This window comes from Tinamus guttatus, unplaced genomic scaffold (assembly GCF_059628265.1).
Source record: "Tinamus guttatus ecotype Peru unplaced genomic scaffold, ASM5962826v1 Tinamus_guttatus_pri_ptg000459l, whole genome shotgun sequence".
In the NCBI taxonomy this organism is placed as follows: Eukaryota; Metazoa; Chordata; class Aves; order Tinamiformes; family Tinamidae; genus Tinamus; species Tinamus guttatus.
This window is the reverse complement of record NW_028288993.1, coordinates 3,118,134-3,137,579: the sequence shown is the minus strand read 5'-3', so window position 1 is coordinate 3,137,579 and position 19,446 is coordinate 3,118,134. Positions and strand designations below refer to the sequence as shown.

General features: G+C 41.2%; 1 protein-coding gene across 1 annotated transcript; it reads left to right on the top strand.

The window, feature by feature from the left end:
* COMT (catechol-O-methyltransferase) lies at positions 1 to 15,760 on the top strand. The gene is made up of 5 exons (XM_010221827.2): positions 1 to 444; positions 9,312 to 9,594; positions 10,759 to 10,952; positions 12,852 to 12,983; positions 15,453 to 15,760. Exons 2-5 carry the CDS (start codon positions 9,312 to 9,314, stop codon positions 15,630 to 15,632), a joined length of 789 nt encoding a protein of 262 aa, XP_010220129.1. The 5' UTR covers positions 1 to 444; the 3' UTR covers positions 15,633 to 15,760.
* The last annotated feature ends 3,686 nt before the right edge of the window (positions 15,761 to 19,446 follow it).

The window sequence follows — 19,446 nt, the reverse complement described above, 5'->3', positions numbered from 1 at the left end:
TTCCTGCGACTTCTGCACTGGCAGTAGCATGCCACATCTGAGCTGAAAAGAGAACTAAATCATTCCAAATTCATTCCTGCAGTTGCTCGACTGAACACAGTGCATTTACAGCGAGCACAGATTTGGCTCATACCTGACTTTGTCAGCATTCACTGTGCTGTAACTAAGTAACAAGAACAGTGTCATTAGAAGACAGATGAATAGCTTTCTTCAAGGTCATCAGAGCACTGAGCACCTTTAAGGAGTGCAGGAATCTGTGAAGAAGGAGTTGGGGAGAAGGACTGTGCTTCTTTTAGAGTCTGTGTAACAGAACTGATAAGCTATTCCTGTGATGTGATCAAATGTGACTGAATACTGCAGGCTCTTGGACTCTTATTCTGTAAAATCCTCATCAGAGCAGCTCAGGAAGAGATCGGAGGGAACAGCTTCTGCTGTACTGAGAAGGTACATCTTTCTATTTTCCTGTTTCTCAGATCTGACATGTTTTGTTATCTTCAATATTTTAGGCAGCCCTGACTATGAAGAAGCAGCGTTTGCCACGTTTCTCACTGGCACTCGTTGTCAGGAAGCCAGGCTGTGGGCAGCGACAGCTTTCACAGAGAAAGAGTAGGACATATTTGTGTGTAGTGTATTTGTCTTCTGTTGTAAACCTTGACAACTGAAAAAAAGCGAGATGAGATAACTGTGACTACGTTGAAAATGTAATTTATGGCTCTAAGTATGCTGGAATTCGGTGCTCGTTTGTGCTCGAAAAAATAGTCGAATTTAAGTTGAAGCTTCAGTTACATTTGAGTATGAATAACTGCTTTTATAAATGTGTTGCCTCAGCTGCATTTATGTGGATTTTCCTTCTGACTAGGGAATTCTGTTAGAGCAAAATGTCTCTGAAGAAGTACAACAAAACCTAGCACTTTTGTTGCTAACTCTGTTGCTGTTTCCACTGTATCTCCCTGATGTCCTTTATGGACATCCTTTACCTTCTGTCTTTTAAAAACAAACTCTTATTTACCGGTACTATCAACTATAGCTCAGATCAGTGAGCTCCATTAATCATCTCTGCACTTAAACTTACTTTTTCTGTGCTTAGCCAGTCACAAACTCCTCTAACAAAGCCCTCAGATTTAGAGCACCATGCATTTACACAAACTCACAATATTTAAGTATAACAGAAAAATGACCTGATTTACAGTTTTCTTTACATCAGAAGGAAAAAGGGCTTAACCGTGTTTACACTGCAAACAATTTACTTGTGTCAGTCAAGTTTAGCACTATTTTCTTCAGCAGCCTGAAGCTGGGATCAGGTTTATCTCTGCCATCCTGCACTGTTGTCTTTCAGCATTCCTTTAGGCTCACTGAAATTAGACCTGACCAGGAATTTTCTGCAAAAACATAATTTTGGCAGCAGTCTTTGAAACTAGATATTAATGTGTGAGGCCATACCCGTTTTGATGAAACTCTGTTCAGGAGGGATTTCTCAGGAAGCAGCTTCAAGCTAAAATAGAGACACCCTGTGCCCACTCCAGCCATTTTGCTCCGATTTTGAGTGAGCTCTGAGGCCCTGCTCTGTCTCAGCCCCAACACCTCATTCCAGGCAAGTGCTTTGGTTACCTGCAGCACTGTTAGAGCTGGTCCTCTTCACAGAAATAAAGCTTTATTTCATCAGGATTTACTCGCAGCTCTTGCAGATCTTCAGTGGGTGTCCTCACTATGAGTGTTCAGTTGTGCAGCCTCCGGGCCCCGGGAGCAGCTTGTGCCTTGCAGAAGGCTGTTCCAGGAGGAAGACAGATTTATTCTAGATTAGCTGGTAGCCTTGGCAGCGGGGCAGGATGGCACAGCGGGGATTTGGGACACTGGCATCCAATCCTTGGCTGTTGTGATATAAAGAGAGAGCACGAAACAGATCTGTCACAGGTGATTACGCTGAGGACAGCTATGCATTTTGGAAGGGTTTAAGGTGATACAACATCTTTCAGTACCTTCTTGTTACCTTCCACTGCAGGGGAAGTGAGGGGGAGAGCCATTCAAACGGAGCCTATCTCCCCTCCTGGAAAGCATGAAAATCTCAACCGAGAGGTTGTTTTCCTGGCGTGCTGCTAGGGCTTGGCACTCGGCGCACTCAGCAGTTCACCGGCTCCCAGGTGGGATCTGTACGGCTCAGCTCAGTCATACCAACCCCGAGCTCAAAACAGTAGTAAAAATAGTACAAACACATCTAGAGTTCTGCAGGGGGAATACAGACTGCTAGAAACAAATGTTTTCTAGGGTCCTCTGAACAAGACTTATTCCTGAAAAACGTGTCGTTACTCAGAGGACAGCAAAGTGCATTTCTTTTTCTTGAATGAAGCTTTCTTGCCAAACTGTGGCATTAATCCTGCAGCATGTTTGATAGGCCAGGCTGGATGTGGGCTCTGCAGACCCTCATGGACCTGCCTGTTGCAAGGAGAGGAGGCCTCTCTGTGAGGCCAGTTTCTTCTGAACCCTGGTCTGTTTTACAGAGTGTACAACCACCATGTAAACTTTTTGCTTTGGGTAACAGCACTGAATGCCATTTAGACAATAGCTACTGCAAAGGGAGATTTAAGTGGGTGGAATATAATTATCCTAATTGAAATCTGTCCAGGGGGAATGGAGTTAAACACCCTTATGAAGCTTAGTTGATAGGATTCCCTAGAAGATAATAGGCACCTTTCTGTACTTTTAATCCATTAAAAAGAAACTTGTATTTGTTCCCTTCCAAACTGAGAAGAAGGAAGTGAAAAGACAAAAGGACTTGGGAAAAAAGAAAGAAATTAAATCAGCAGAACTTTGCATTTGTGGAGGTCTGACATTTTTGTAGTCATGGAAATGAAGCTAAATTGTGCTTCTTTGAGAACCCTAGGAAGAAAGAAATTGAAATTTAATGCAAGAAATACTTAGTAGAAGATTATATAAAGTCTGTTCTGCTTGTTTTCATGGTGTCAGTGGAAAATCTGAATCTCAAAAGACCAGACTAAGTTTCTATTGAACTACAATATATTAATATTTGGCAATATACTGATTATTCTTCACTGTCTTGCACTCATTTGAAAATAAATAAACCATTATGAAAGAATAAAAGGTAAAAAGATTTTTTTGACTTTTAAAAGTCCTAAAATATGAAGTTGTTGAATTGTGTTGCTACAACACCAGGATACAGTATATTTGAAAGTTAGTCTAGACTTTCGGACCAAAATATTCTGGCATTTTTGCTCTGGGAAAAGATCAAGAAAATCAAATTGCCAGAAAATAGAAATTGCCTCAGTCAAGAGAACATTGGACAAGGAGTCAGAAACTCCAGGCCCCAATTATGGCACAACACAGATCTCCTCTGGCCTAGTGCAGAGGAACAGACTTCTAAAATAAGCATAAAAAAGTGCTGACACTTCTGTGTTGTTTTCGCAGCGCTTCCCCTGTGTTCTTCAGGTTGTCAGATACTTAAAAGACATAATTTCAGCCTAACTGATTAAAAAGTTCAAACTTACCCACTTTAACACTTTTAAATCTTTCTTTTAAATCCCTCTTGTGGGAGCAAATGTGTATGGGTGGTGGTGATGGGGTTAATCTGTTATTTTTGTGGCTTTTGTAGAAAATCTCTAGAAAATTGTTTCCATTATTACATTCTTCTCTCTGGACACTTAGCAGTGTCTCTGCAACAAGTTCAGGCCCGTTGTCCCCGGGCACTCTACAGCAGCAGTCCAGTTCTATTACCATCAATACCATCAGGCTGACAGAGAGATACTTCTGTGAACAAAAAAAGTTTAATGGTATAAATTTACCAAGCACTCCCCATTCACCAGGTTATGTGAGCTAATGAAGTCTAAATTAGATTCGAAACCCTTCAGCAGCAGAGTGCTGTAGTGCTGTCTGAATGCTCGGAGACTCATAATAAACTCTTGAACAACCAACCAGCACTTGGCAGTTAGATTAAACGCATGAAAAATTATAGCAAAATTAGTCGTAACATCGTCTTTCCTCCGAGGCCTGATTTATCAGCAAGCAGAAATAACTTAAGGAAAGCATTTGAAGCATTGTTTGCTTCGAGTATTTTTTTTTCCTGCTGTTCATGAAGTCAAGAATATTCATGTCACATTGGCATTTACTGTGTTGGTATCCTAAAATGGATCTCTAGTTAATACTAATAAAATAACTTTGTCCATCCTCCGGTGCCATCCATATAACCATATCAGGGACTTTTCCAACAACAATTTCACAACACCTTGAAAATTTCAGTATTAATTTATTAATTTCAAGACAAACTTACTCTTGTAGCAACAGAGATGTAGAGTAGACAGCTCACCCAAGGGCAAACTATTGCTGAAATGAGACTAAAACCTAAATCCCCTGACTCAACATGACAAAGTTCACTTTCATTCTAGTCCTGGGAAACAGCTAATGAGGAATGTCTAACATACACACTGTCTTCGTAGAGAGATTTTTTCCGTGATTATGTCTAGGAGTTCATTTTCAGTACTAAGTAAAGCAGTCTTAATTTACCCGAGCTAAAATCGTAATGGGAGACTCTGTAAGTAGACTTACTCGGATTCTTTTTGATTAGAAAAAAAAAAATCCCATAGTCTTCAACCTCCCTAGTACTTTAATAACTGTCAACTCTCATATCTGTAGGACATGAGGTCTTGTTAATTATTCATAATATCAAGCTTCGGAATAGTTAAATAATCATATTTATTACTTGTTTAATCTCTTAAGTGCCGGATTCACTAAGACATCTATCCTTATTAAACATCAAAATATTTAACCTGTTTACTATTAACAGCTTATTTTTCTTATCAGAAAATAATAGTTTTACTAGACAGATATTGTTTTTGAAAGCAATAGAGAAACAGTAGCAATCACCTGTTTAGATTAACTCCCCATACATCTTCCCCTAACACTGATAGGAAGACTCTATACAATTTTTATGAAATGCTGAAAAAAAATCTCAGCTTGAATTTCATCTGGAGTTACCTTAAAAATTATACTACCAATTGGGCTACTTTTTAATTTTAGGGAGTTCCAAGACCCTTTTTTTTTTAAACAGTGCTTGGAAGAATTCAGCAGAATTCCTGATAAATAGCATTACTAAAAGGCCTTATTGTAACCTTTGGTAAAATGGCAGGAATTATCTTTACAAGAATAAAGAAAAAGAATGTATATTTTTTGTGCTGAATCACAAGGGCATTTTTAATGTATCTTTAGAAAAAAATTGTAGGTCCTGTAACAGTTTGGGGCAGGAATTCTCTAACTTTATAATTCTTGATGTAATGACAGATGCCTAAGTCTGAACCAGCCTCCTAAGACTTCTTTTAAAGCCACTGAAATAACCTTCGTGTTCTGTGTTCACCAGTAAATGAGCTGGGGCAGCAGATTCCCACAATTTGTGTTTGCTTCTTTCTTTGAAAGTGCGTTTTTTATCTTTGAAAATTGGAACAGAAATACTCCCATTTAAATGCTAATTGTTTTATTAAGATTAGCATCAGGGGAAAAACGCTGAATTGCAGTAACAAGTTATGATTTGGTTTTATGAAATCCGAAAAAATGAGTAAGACTAGATGGACAGAAAAAGAACCCAGTGCTTTAGAAAGACTTGATGGTAGTTTGACAAGTTTGGGCATGAAAATTTAATGTATTTTATTCTAAATTCTGTCTTCTTGAAGGCAGATTTAGTGATGTGTGTTATTCATCCCTTTCTATGATATTATCCTTCCAGCTTTCTCTTTATTACCTTGCTCCATTTTACATTTTCCTCTTTTCCACTTCAGATTTTATCTTTCAAAGAGAAGGATCACTTTATCAAGGCGTTGAACACATGGAAGAGGTTGCAGTGCTAACATGTAGTTGGAACCTCAAAACAAGTATTAAATAATAGGAATGGCTGCCTTATAGTAAAGGGGCTGTGTGAAAGTTGTCTGTGTACAAGTTCAGTTTTACTGTATATTTAATGAATCCCATGGATCCACATTAAAGCTAAAATTACAGTTGCATTTTTCTAAAGCTGTCATAACATGCCTGTCTCTTATGTAGTGGTAGTTTTAAATTGGTTGAATTATGTACTTCATTTTCACATCAAATAGTTGCCAGGTAAGAATATGAAAAGTATTACCTATTTTGGTACAGGTTTATTCCCTCTGGATACATGAACACTACCAATGCATCTTGCTCTTGACAAACTGCTTTTACAGTCTAGTGCTATCACTACATTTATTTTCATATCCAAGACGACATAAATTGTTTTGAGATTAAACTTGGAAAAAGAGACTCTTTTTTTTTTTTTTTTTGAAAGAAAAGAAGGTGGCAAAATAAGACCGTTCTGTTCTGTTCGTTTTAAAACCTACCTTCTCTGGAAACTCACCTTTTAAGATGATTGCCTCTCAGAGGAGGATTGTTAAGAACAACCTGTATTGTGAGTTTATCAACGTGCTGGGGTGTTGTACAGCAATAAAATCCCTAATAATTGAAACAAAATTTCAGCATAGCAAAAACAAGGAAGCTAACTAGGGCTTTGCAAAAGGCAACATGAATCATGTAGGTTCTTGCTACCAGTGACCAAATTTCAGCTCCGAAGACCTGTGGAGGCAGCTCTTCGAAAGTCTGATTCCTATCAGAAAAAAAAAAGCATTAGCTTTCGTGCAGAATAGAGACTTGGGCTGAGCTAATAGAGTTCAATGAAAAGTAGCTCTAAAGATTAATCTACAACTGCTGTCGCTCCTTGTTTTGTAAATCCCACCAAGTTGTCTTACATCTGTACTGAGCAATAAAGGGGGAAAGTTCTTGCTGTTTGCAGCTCTTTAAGGACAGCCTCACACAGTGGCAAAGCAATAATCTACATCGGTTGTACTTAGCGGATTCAGAAACATCTGCTGTAACCTGGGAGTTAAAACTGGAGACACTGTGGAATGATTCAGATCACCAGGAAAGTTCATAGCTCTGAAAGTGTCCAACTTTCAAGGCACTGATCCCCCTGGCTCATGCAGATCCCCTTGTTGAAGTCTGGAAGGTTGGACATCCGTTGGCAGCAGTTAGTGGTTTCTGGTGTCCATCCATTTGCTGTTCAAAATAACTTTCAGCTCTCTATTCTGTCAAAAATAAGCCAGGAGAGCCAAATGACATCAAGTAGAAAGATATTTTTTTCTGTTAAACCCATGATGTTTTTCATAGTCCAAGCCAAACTCCTAAATAACAGTGGATTTGAAGCAACTTCATGTGGAGAGACTGAAAAGAGCAGAAACTCCATCTAGGAAGGCCCAGGATAATTCAACTTGTCAGCAGGGAAGGGAAGGAGCAAACCTGACATTCTTACTGAAGCACAGAGGAAGCTTCTAACTGTCTAGGAAACAAAACTCAGAAAAACCCAAGAAGGTTGAGTTTCATGTGCCAATGATACCAGTGAGCCCTGAGAGGAAGAGTCTTGCATCAGTTTCTGTGAGGAAAATAGTAGGAAGGCAAGTATTAACATCGATGACTATCAAAGACAGAAGAAATAGTCTTTTAAACGCTGCGGATAAGTTGTACTTGTTGTGCAGCTGCGGTGAGCGGCCGGGTCAAACAAACGTCGTGGGCGCTGCAGGCCGAGCGCGTCTCCATGGCAACCCCGCCATGCTCCGAACTCAAGTGCTCTGTGGGAAGATGCAGAATTTGGAGGCCTGGGAGAGACCGTCCCCATCTTTCATAAACTTCAAGGGAAAACAAACTAAGAAGGAAGTAAGAAGAAGCAGGAAGAGATTTTGAGGGAGATATTTGGCCAATCAAATGGGCGCTTCACTTTTGGTCTCTGGCAATTTAGGCAAAGCTTTTTAGTGTCTTCTTGTAGTTCCTGTAGCAGCAGGGGTTCTGCTGAATTTCAGGCAGGGGGAACATTAACACAATCACAGGTGGAAGCTGTTCACCATATTTAACAAGCTGGAAGACAAAAACACTTAATAGGAGGAAACAGAGACTCCCCAAGAGTTGATTCTCATGTCCTTTAAAAATGATAGTTTAAAACCAGCACAACTCCCCACACTGGCCCTATGCAAGGCAGCGTACTATGGTTATGAAAGAAGCTTCTGAATCCTTGAGACCAGCCTGGATTTCAAGAAAAAATGAAGCTTTCATTTACTCCTGCTGCTGCTGCTGACAAGAGCTCCTTCCAGCCTGTGCTCCCCACCCAGCCTGCAAGTCACAGCCCTTAGTTTTGCATTCTCTCAAAGGCTAGATCAAATCTTTAAGAATCATTTCTTATCAGGTCTTTCATGCTGAGACTCCTGCATGGAAATAAGAGCACCTTCCATATCCTGTACGCTGTCTTGTTTGAAATCCATGAGAGTAAATGGCTTTGACAGGATTTACTGCGCGAGCCGTGCAGGGTGGCAGGTGTCCCATCTGGTGAGCTTTCTGTTCGGGTGCCCTGAGCTCACAGACACGAACGCACACACGCATCCAGTACCTGTGCTGCGCCCACACAGAAACCTGCAGCGGTGACACTGCATTTCAGGGGAAGAACAGGCACAATCCCATCAGATGATTAGAGCCTGCACATCAGAGAAAAGTCATGTGCTCTTCCATCTCTTGAGTTTCACAAAGCTGCACATTTCTTTGTTTCAGGCATTTAGCTTTGCATTCTTATAACCATTGAGAAAACATTCCTACTTCAGCGTATATATATATTTTTTGTTCTCAGAAGTGTCACATGGGTAGTTTATGCCAGGAAAAGGCTGCCATCTTCGACAAGCCATGACAGCCGAGTCTCTGCTGCAAGCTCTGCGAGGAAGGAGGCAGCTTGAGTCCTCCCAAACCATCCAGCGAGCCAGAAAGGCAGGGGCCAACAGGGAGGGCTGCAGCAAGGTAGCTCCAGATTCAAAGGTGGGGAGTTCTCTGTTCTCTTGCCAAGGCTAGCTCAGAAGTTTCCCACTGCTCAAAGATTAGCGTGAGATCACATGCAGAGTCTAATTATTTAAGTTTTAAAATCTTTTAAAAACGGTTAGAACAGGTTTGGGGCTCATTAGAGCCTCCTTGTGCAGCGGCATGTTGGCAGGCAGGACTGAGCAGCTGCGTGGGGGAAGGGAGCAGAGCATTAAATAAAGCTACTTGTTGACTGCCTGTAGAATTAGCTTGTAAAGGGAGTGCCACAGAGCACTGCCCATCACTGAGCCACGGAGAAGCATTTTCAGCTATTTTATACAGTGTTGTAATTAAACTCAGTGTGTTCCTGTTCAGGATGGTTCACTGTGGATTATTCAGCTTAATATTTACAAAAAAAAAATAGCTCTCTCCTGTGCCACCTTAACCCTGTGCTGTTTTTTCCTCTTTCTTTCCAGATGCTGGAGAGCTCTTCAAGCCTTTTGTTCATTGTATTGGTTGTGCTCTTCCTTCTGCTCCTCTTCACAGTGCTCATCAAGAGAAACGGCACTGCAGCCCTTCTCTGGAATGAAATAATCCGCGAGAATATAACCAACTTCATCATGAATCAAAGCAAAGAACAGAGGATTTTAAATTTTGTGCTGCAGAATGCAGTCAGAGGAGACCCCTCTAGTGTCGTGGACACTATAGATAAGTACTGCTCCGAGAAAGAGTGGGCCATGAATGTGGGCAGTGTAAAAGGTAATTGCATTAGGATATCTTGAAATATCATTTGAAACTAGTGCAGTACAGGCCATGTTACTGAATTCACACAGCCACTGCCTCTTTGTGGCCAGCAAAATAATTCTGCAGACAGTAATGCGTGCTTGTGCATGTCTGTCTTGAGGAATGGGTCTCTAGTGAGATGCAGAAGTCATGGGACTAAATCTTATTGTGTGTGTTTTGTGTGCTGTAACTGTGGGAAACTAGAGCTACATTGTTCCTTAATTCCCACACAGGGTGGCTTTGAGGCATAACAAGATTTTTTAACTGAAAGATGCTACATAAGTAAAGTATTTTAAACCACATGAATTTTGTACCTTCAAACAAGTTAAAGACAACACACTTTTGAAGGGGGAGATCCCACCCATGTAATACACAGCAGCAGCTATCAGACTTTACTTCTGCTTATCCAGTAAATTGTCTTGCTCTCATCTCCTAAAACAAGCTGTTTTATTTTTCTTAGATACAGGGAAGTCTATCCATGGTTTCAAAATGGAGTCTTTTCATAAAACTGTAATGGCAAAATGTTAACATATTCCCTTGGAATTAAATACAAAAGCTTTCCTTACAGTATTATACTTTCTGGTGGGAAATTGTTAGAGGAATTCATTTAGTCTAGGATTAACATAGCTAATGAAACACAACTGTAAGCACTGTAATAAAAATGCTCTTATGTCATGGGTACATTTTGTGAATTCAGTTCCTTTGCATACACGCTGGGGTGCCTAGGGCAACAGAACAGCATACAGTGGCCAAGCAGGAATTGTTAATGCTCTAAACTTAGATCACTTGCTATTATATTCCTAAAAGATTTACTCTAGTTTTTCTCTGATGAGATGACTTTTCTTTACATGAGCTGTAGAAAGTCAATGCATCTTTAATTCCAGAGTGACCATATAGGTTCAAATGTGGGTGGTAGCACATTGTATTATTCATAAACAAGTGACCCATAAGAAAAAAAAACACTTAATATGCAGATATATGCTTAGAAAATAGATAGAGAAAAATGTCCTCAAATACCTTTTAAAAATTAGCTAAAAGATAAAAAAAATCTTTTTTTTTTTTTCCCACCACTATCTTACCCTTCTGTATGTGATCCAGTTCAGTTTTGTCAAAAGTTAACCCCTTTCCATTTTTTTTCAGGTAAAATTCTAGACAAGGTGTTGGAGGAGGTCAACCCTTCAGTTGTTCTGGAGCTGGGAACGTACTGCGGCTACTCGGCAGTGAGGATCGCTCGGCTCTTGAAGGCTGGTGCTCGTCTCCTCACTATGGAGTTCAACCCAGAATTTGCTGCTATCGCTAAACAGATGATCGAGTTTGCTGGAGTACAGGATAAGGTAAACACCATTTGTCTGTGGTTGGCATGAGCAGGTGATGCATAGAAAATGGGAACGTATCCAAAGAAACAGCAATGATAAGTTTAAATTGTTATTCTACTTGTCAAGCAAGTACCTAAATGTTTGGGAGCAAAGAGAGTTTAACAGACAGGCTTGACAGCAGGGAAAACTGGTGCAGTTGTAAGGTTTCCATGCAGAAAACCAAGGTAGTTTGCTCTTTTGCATATACACTGTGAGCGAGCTAAATGAATTACAGCAGTCAGGGACCCAGGCATGGCTCAGACTCAGCAGGGGGATCAGGGTAGAGTTTTGGACTTGTCAAGACTCGATGGATGGAACCAAAATGTCCAGGGCTCCAAGATTATCTGCTGTCTGAGTCAGAATGAGGATTCAGAGACACAAGGGCAGAACCCGTTGCTTAAATCCAAGTCTCCTAACATGTGAAAGCCTTTGGGCTTCATCATCTTGTTTGTCCTCTTTCCTGTTCAGTGGTTACTGCAGTAGCCATTTTGCTGGCGGTTCACTGGGGGCTGTTATCACAACTCACAGTGACTGTAAGAATACAGGTCTGGAGGAGCTCCTGGGTCAATATTTCATTTGTTATAGTCACGGGGCATCAGCTTACAGTCATCTTCTTAAAATTAGCAGTCACTCTTGCAAAACTGGTTAGATTTGCTATTGTTATGCAACTACCCACAAACTCGTCCCTGCTGATGCTCAGAAACTTATGATTTCCAGAATGGTTATTTTGTTTGCCCTTATTCTTGCACCAACAGTACTAATTTGTTTAACCAGCTTCTTGCCTAGCTTAGGCTCTCTGGCCTCTCACAGGAGTACAACTGAATAACTCACTGTGTCACCCTCCACAAAAGCTAGACTAGAATATTACTTTCCTGCTCATAAACCAAGCTGTTGAAATCAGTGTCAACACTGAGTATGACAGAAAACTGAACCACAGTCTAACTTGTTACAAAATGTCACAGGAAGCAGCTGCCTTATGTGCAGTGGTGTTAATGCTTCAGAGGAGTTGTACCTGTTCAACTCCTGAGAGTCACATTGCAGACACCTGTATTCTGGGCAGCCTGCAATGTCTTGACTCCCTGTACAGTCAGCTGAGATCCAGGAATTTCCTGTCTATAATCTACCTCAGCCCCAGGCAGGCATCTATAGCAGGTCAGAGGATTCATGCCCAAGAAGTGTCTCTGTTGACCAGACGATATGAACAAGTTGCTTTTAAATTATAAAAACAGAGGCAATGAATGCCACTGTAAGATATTCTAATGCAGAAAAGAGAACCTGAAGCAGTAGCAACATCTCAAATTGCATTTCCCCATCTGAGTTAATCTTCTGATCATTTGCAAGTCACAAACCAGTCATATTTTCTTACCCCTTCTTTCATCTACCCACAGTATATGGTACTTACTTAACAAATCAGTAATAGTGGCTTCTTTCAGTTGAGCAGTGCTTAATGCTGACAAACCTGTGGGGCACATATAATAGCCTTGTTCCTGCCTTTTCATTCTACTGGCCATATTTATCTTACATACTGGTGCCTCCAGGTTTGCTCTAAACAGGCCTGTTCTCTGCATCTTCTTGGGCGGCAGCTGAGATGCAATGAAAATGCCAAGCTAATACAAATTGTGTTTTCAGCAGTAGACTACTGTGTTGCCATAGAGAGGCACTTTATCCAACATAAACAAGGTCACACATTTTAAAAAATATCACAGAGAAAAAATATTTTGCAACATAACTGAGTCAATCTGTTAAAAGAAGTCCATGTGACCTAGCCCTAGCAAATAGCTCAGGTTGTACTGAACTATGTCTGGCCACAACTTAAGAGCTAGAAGCATGTGCTCTTTCTTAATGGTCCACAATACATCAGATGGATTTGCATTACAGGTGAACATCCTTGAAGGCCCTTCAGAGGAACTTATCCCTCAGCTGAAGAAAAAACATGAAGTGGATACTCTGGATTTTGTCTTTCTTGACCACTGGAAAGACAGATACGCACCAGACACCATCCTGCTCCAGGTGAGTTTACACAATTCCAGCCCTAAAAATAAAGCAGCATATGCCTGGATTTTGGTGAGGCCTGTATGCTTTATCAAGGGCCTCATCCTGTAAAATGAAAATTGGCAGGTATAATAGCAAAATTGTGAGAAAGGATAGAGGGGACAGAATATATATCCCACAATACCCACAATACATATCTCAGGACTTCACAAATACTTTTTTTCCTGACCAAATGGGTCTACAGGAGAAGCACAGTGTCTGGGAATTTCTCTCCCTGAAGGGAGTCTCTACATGGTCACTAACCAAAACACTTGACCTGAACATCCTGGACCTGGGAGCAGGCCAGACTCGGGAGCTGCATGTTTGCTGCTTTAATTTCCTCAGTATCAACTCCTCCACCTCTGCCTGGGCTGTGCTGCCAGCAGAGCTTCTTGATGAAATGGTTTTAGTAGCATAGCTGGTTATTATCTTTCTAGAGGCCTTAACTCCCCCTAATGAATTGGCTGTAATGCAGACTCTGGGAGAGTGCAGACTGTCCTAGTCAGGCACTTGTTAGTCCAACTCTATCTCCAGTCCTGACTGAAGAAAGATTCTGCTCATTTTTCCCAACCCTTCTTAACCATTCCTGTTATCTGTACAAAATCAGTTGGCTGTAACAGCAGTAGGCAATAGTTGGTGGCATTAAAAATGAGATAACTGTACACTACAGTAATTCGGGATGGGAAGATATTTGCAAGTGTTTAAATTCAGAACATCTGTATCTATAAAGACTAGACACACAGATATTCCCCTAGTTTGGGAGTTGCAAGCTGATAAAACTTTTAAAAATTGCCTGTTTGGCTGAAAGGGGCCATTTTTTCAATAATTATTTTTACATTAAATCCACTTCTTTAGGCTGCTCTTTACACTCAGAAACAGCAAGTCTCTCCACTCTCTATGTCCTTACTCTGTTTCAGGACTACAAACACTATTTTCTCATTGAAGCTCTCCTGTTTTTTAATTTCATCACTGTCCAGGCTGTTCAAAGAAGAGAGGATTAGTTTGGGATTATGAACAAGCAGCACTGAATTTACAAATTAGTAAAGTCCCCCTCCCCCAATTACTTTGTAATGTTTACCCAAGAATGTTTGCTTTTAAACTGGCTGTGTGTTCATGACTGATCTCTTTCCACTGGGAAGAGCTAGCACATCCTTATCAGAGCTGAACTGCCACAATACAGCCAAAGCAAACAGGTAAGAGCCAGGTTAGTTCCATCTTAGAGGAATAGTCCGATGCAGATATGGCACGAAGTTGCTTTGCTTAAAAAAACCTTGTGAATTTCAGGGCAGAAAGATGAAGATCCCCACTTCTCAGATGTCACAAGCCCTCTCTCTAACTCATATTCCTGGCGTGTTTTCCAAGCGCCCCAGACAGCATTCCTCTTCATGCAGTTCTAAAAAAAGCCTGGCACAGAGAGCGTCGGAAATCCTGATGACTGGTGGGAAATACAGCGTGTTGTCCCTCACAGGCTTCTAATCTGCACAGTAGAAGCAGACCAGAGGATATTTGCCATGTCTCTAACATAACTTCTACTGTGCTGACTGGTGTGCAGTCACCAGAGGTGAGAGCAGCAAGCTACACAGCCTCCGCAGCACAGGAATGCTCTAATACACTGGTAGTGACAAAAACCACACCATGTTTCAGCTTTGCCTGCTGCCTGTAGCCACCACGTAACAACCTGCTTAATTAAGTACAGGCTTTCTCTGTTCTAAATTAGCTGATGAGCTCAGATAAGCAACTTCTATTAGACAGAAAATACCAGAAAAAATATGCTTGTAGGTTTATTGAGGATAAGCACTGAACTTCAAGTAAACACTGCAAGTTAATTATGCCCTCTGGAAGTTAGTCCGATTGATCTTCCTTGCATGCAAACCATATTTCATGCCCTGCTGTTGAACAAAATAGCAGAGGGTTGGACAAGAAGAGAGGAAAAGCAGCTCAGAAAAGTGTTTTTTTTTTTTTTTTCCTGATTTTGGGACTTGACTAGGATTGGCCAAAGCAGTCCAGTACCCGCCAATCTCTTAAGTGGCCTTAATAGCTACAACAACATTTTAATACCATATAAAAGGAAAGCTTCAACCATTAGGCATCAAAGCCAAGACAGACCTGTCATAGTAACCACTTGGACATAGTTAGAAACAATATGAGCAGCTAACTGCATACATGCACTGTGCTTGGTTTGTTATTTCAAAACCTGCATGACCCAACAGCTTGTCAGCATCACTAATGCTCTTCCGATTACGTTGGCAGAAAAAGTCCTTGTAGGAAATACAGCCACTGAAGATTGGATAGAGAGTGTTCAGCTTCTCCCTTGTCTTTTCTACCCTCCAAAAGGAGAGTGCAGTGTTTTTTTGGATGCAGGCTCTTGCGTAGGAAATGTCTAAAGAATGTGACATCCAAACCCATAACCACATAACATCACCATGAAGCAATTTCTCTTCTTTCTAGGAGTGCAACTTGCTGAGGAAGGGCACAGTTCTTCTGGCTGACAATGTAATCTGCCCAGGAGCTCCAGAATTCCTTAAATACATTCGCAACAATCCCCATTTCCAATGCACTAACTACCCATCTCGTCTGGAATACATGGCAGTGCAGGATGCTATGGAAAAGGCTGTGTTTTTGGGATGAAGAAAGCCATTAATACTCAACTACTGGTTCAAATTATGTAAATGCAACTGCACAGATTAACTTGTCTATGCTTTAAATTTTGCTTTTTTGTCTTTTGGAGCCTTTAATTAAAGCAAGCGATAGTGGAAGTCATTTTAGGCCAGGTGGAAATTATGATCTGGAGTGTGTAAGTAGGGTAACTGCTCAAAGACTTGTTTCTGTTGCTTCACATGGTTCTGCAAACCACGGTGATGTCCATTGCTTTGCCTTGATTGAACAGTCTGTTACGTTGAGCTCAAACCCAAGCCAGCACAGTTTGGGATGGGTATGGGGTAGAGAAAGTAACTGCAAGTTGTGTAAACTTGATTCCCAAAGCTAAACTGACTAATAATGATCAAGATTAACAGAGCATGCATGGTGGAAGAAAAGAACATCTCAGACACTGATTTTGCTAAATTACCAGCAAGCCACTTCATGCAGTGAAGGCTCCTATAGTGATATCAGATACATTTTTGCATAGTTACTGCAAAAGTTAATCATCTGCATGCTGCAGAAAATTATCTATATGCTGAAAGAAGAAAGACCCATGCAGGGATGAGAAAATAAACCAGAATTTTGCAGAAGGCAACGCAAAAAAGATCATTAGCCTGCACATGTGGAGGCATGGGGAAGTGAAGAATTAAGTGCATTCTTAAGTAAGTTCTTTTGAACAGAATATCAGAGTTACATAAAATGACTGAAACCTTGAGATTGTTACATTTACTTGCCTCCTTGTTACACAGTGTATCCATAGCATGTATACTGCTTACTGTACCTGGAGCAGCGTGTGTGCTGTGACCTTGCACCACGCTGACGGCGGGGAGGCTGCGTCTTCACCCCCTGGTTAACTCGAGTGCGGCCGCCGAGCGCTGCATTGACAGCAAGTGTCATCACTGCGAAGATACAAAGCCCCCCTGAAGCCTCTGACGCACCCGAGCAGGGCAGCAATCCACTGGCATTTTGTGGCATGTCTTCTTGTCATTATGTAATGAGAACTCTCTCACATTTATAAGTAAAAATAGTAAAGGCCGACACGTGACTTCTTTCCTTCCTTCCGTTCGATGAGCTTTGCTTTGCACTTGAGATTTCCAGGCTTGGAACAGTCCCAGAAAGACCCAACAGTTGAAAAACAGTGAAAATTTGGGATTTCTATTATGGATTATGGATGTACGGTTCTTACAGACCTGTAATAAGCCACTTCCTTTTATACTGTTTAACTGAAGTCTTATTTATCCTAGCCTGGGTACTACAGAAAATACAGGACATCAGTAAAAAGCATGGTAGGGAATTTTTATCCAATATAAAAGAAAACTACAGCAAGCTAAGATTACAGGGTCAGGTCAGGAATGGCCCAAACACACACAGTAACCCAGCCACCTTGTCAAGCTAACATTTCACAGGGATATGAGGTTGGAAAATTACTGGGGTTTCTTTAACAATTTAAACTCTATCACAGTTGAGGAAGACAAAATTTACTGTGCTGAAATCAGCCTGTGAAGAAGTCGTCCCTCGTGGCTGTGTCGTGCTGTGTAGGAGGAATCCCTGTGTTCTGAGGCCTCTGTCTCATGTTGTGAAATGAGTCAGTGATCTATTCTGCAGGTTTGCTCAGCAGCGTTTCCTCTTGGTATCTGTGCTCAACTCGCTGCTGGACCAAAGTTCCTCTGCTGATTTCAGATAGTCTTTGCAAAATATTCAAAAAAAAGTCACAGTGAAATTCATTTACTGGTGTGCACAAGTTCATGGAGAACACTGGAAAATCTGCATATTTACTGGTACACTGACCAAAGCCTCATCGATACATGATGAGAAAAGAAATGAAAGTTGCATAACACTATTAGCTAACACCATTCTGCATGGCTAAAAACTGCAGAGAGACAATCAAGAGAAGCACTGAAGGAGGGAACCTCTTCAGTTGGCATGGATATTTCAAAAGATGCATTAGTGAATAACACATGTAATATATTTGCATATATATAACAGCCACCTTTTAGCAGGAAAAAAAGGCATTTTAATTCATTAGACAGGATCACCCACAAGAGAGGCATTTTTTTTTTTTTTTTTTAAAGCCTGTGTATCATCAGATTATTTACAAAATCTCACATGCAGGAAAAATTTTTCAACTTGACCACACTTCTGAAATGCTCGTAATTATTGGTGGCAAGGAATGAAAAGGAAAAAGCTTGACAGAGTTTGCATGACTGGTAATTAGAAAAAAGCCTTTTGGTCAGCGGAGCAAATAAGATCTGGAGTCACTGACACATAAATGTGAAAACTCCCAGGGAGAAGAGTTATTTTTCAAAATAAAGTCATGCTTTGAATACTGGGAGAGGAAAAAGTAGGCAATGAGTCTTATAAGGAATTTAGATATATTCTTAAAACCTACTGAGTGTTATTACAGTGTCAGTCCATAGCAATTAGAAGACAACTTGCACAACACAGATATGAAACAGTGCAAACTCCCAATATAAAGAATCCCTCCAAAAACACACATATCCTTCAGCAAATTCTCACAATTCATGTCAAAAATTGTGGATCCTCCCAGATACTGCTAATTGAGATTTATTCTCTAGAGGCAACTACTATCTGGCTCGTTGTGTTGGTTCAGGCAATACATGATAGTGAAGCTCAGTTTCTGCCAGTCTCTCTGTTACAAAGAGATGTGAGGCCATCTCTTAAAATATTCAACTGATTATTTAAATCGTGGTTCACGATGAAGTCAAACCCAGCTGCAGTCCCTTTAGCTTCCTAAGTTAATACCACACTGAGCATAAGGGCACCCAGATAGCAATCCCTAGAGAGAAATTACCCCTCAGAGCAAACAGCAGTTAGGGTAGGTCTGTACAGGAGACGCTGCTTCCTCTCCGTGATAGCACCCACTGATGAATGTGGGACAAGTCACAAATGCCAGATCCAGTGAACTGAACATGTTGAAGCCCCTTTGAGAGCATCAAAGAGACCGTCAGCCTGCCAGTTCCCCACTGAAGAGGACAACACCTGATGAGTGAGGTATTCTCATTTGCTTGATTCGAGCAAGTGAATCGAGTCTTTGCTTACAAAGGCACTAGAGGCTGCTGTGTTTGCTGTGCGCTACGCTGAACCTGAGTAGAGAATCTCACTGTCATTGCCTGTCCCCACGGCTCAGTTCATGGCCATAAAACAACTTCCACTGTAACAAATCCTCCATTGCCAGCTTGTACCACAGTGAGGATTTGCCACTGCTGAGCTTTAGTTGCACAGAGATCTTCACTGTAGGAAACAGCAGGGAACATGGTCATGGGGACAGAATATTCCCCCAAGACACTGCTGAAACCTGAAATAGATGAGGGCTGTGATATTTTATGCCTGTTGTTCCCAGGTTAACCTTTCACCTGTGGAACTCATTGCTTCCGTTTGCCCAGGCTGTGATGAGGTGGAAATGAAATCACTCTGACAGCTATAAAGGTCACTTGTAGAGACAACGTATTTGCTTTAGTTCGGTATCCTACCTACAGCATCTACTATTCATTGCCAGATTAAGGCATCCATGAAGAAAGAAAACCAGATTCCCCATTGCAGCAGAATGCCAGGGATGGCTAGGAGTGAGATGCCAAGTGCAGGAGCCCTCATCCTACTTGTGGAACTAGATGCTCCCAATGCAAGGACAGAACCCGGAGATGATTTTAGCTAATGTCTGTGCACATCTGCCCTAACGAGGGAGGGCTGGAGAGGGCCTGGCTGCAAGCACCCACACTAAACAGAGCCACGCAGCGCCGAGGGCACAACGAGGTATGAGCACGCTGCCGAGAGCCGGCCTCCG

Bases quoted from the DNA above. Each gene is read 5' to 3' on its own strand.
- COMT (XM_010221827.2), top strand. From the start codon at position 9,312: ATGCTGGAGAGCTCTTCAAGCCTTTTGTTCATTGTATTGGTTGTGCTC. The intron at 9,595-10,758 runs GTAATTGCATTA...ATTTTTTTTCAG, and splicing joins GAATGTGGGCAGTGTAAAAG to GTAAAATTCTAGACAAGGTG. The intron at 10,953-12,851 runs GTAAACACCATT...TTTGCATTACAG, and splicing joins TTGCTGGAGTACAGGATAAG to GTGAACATCCTTGAAGGCCC.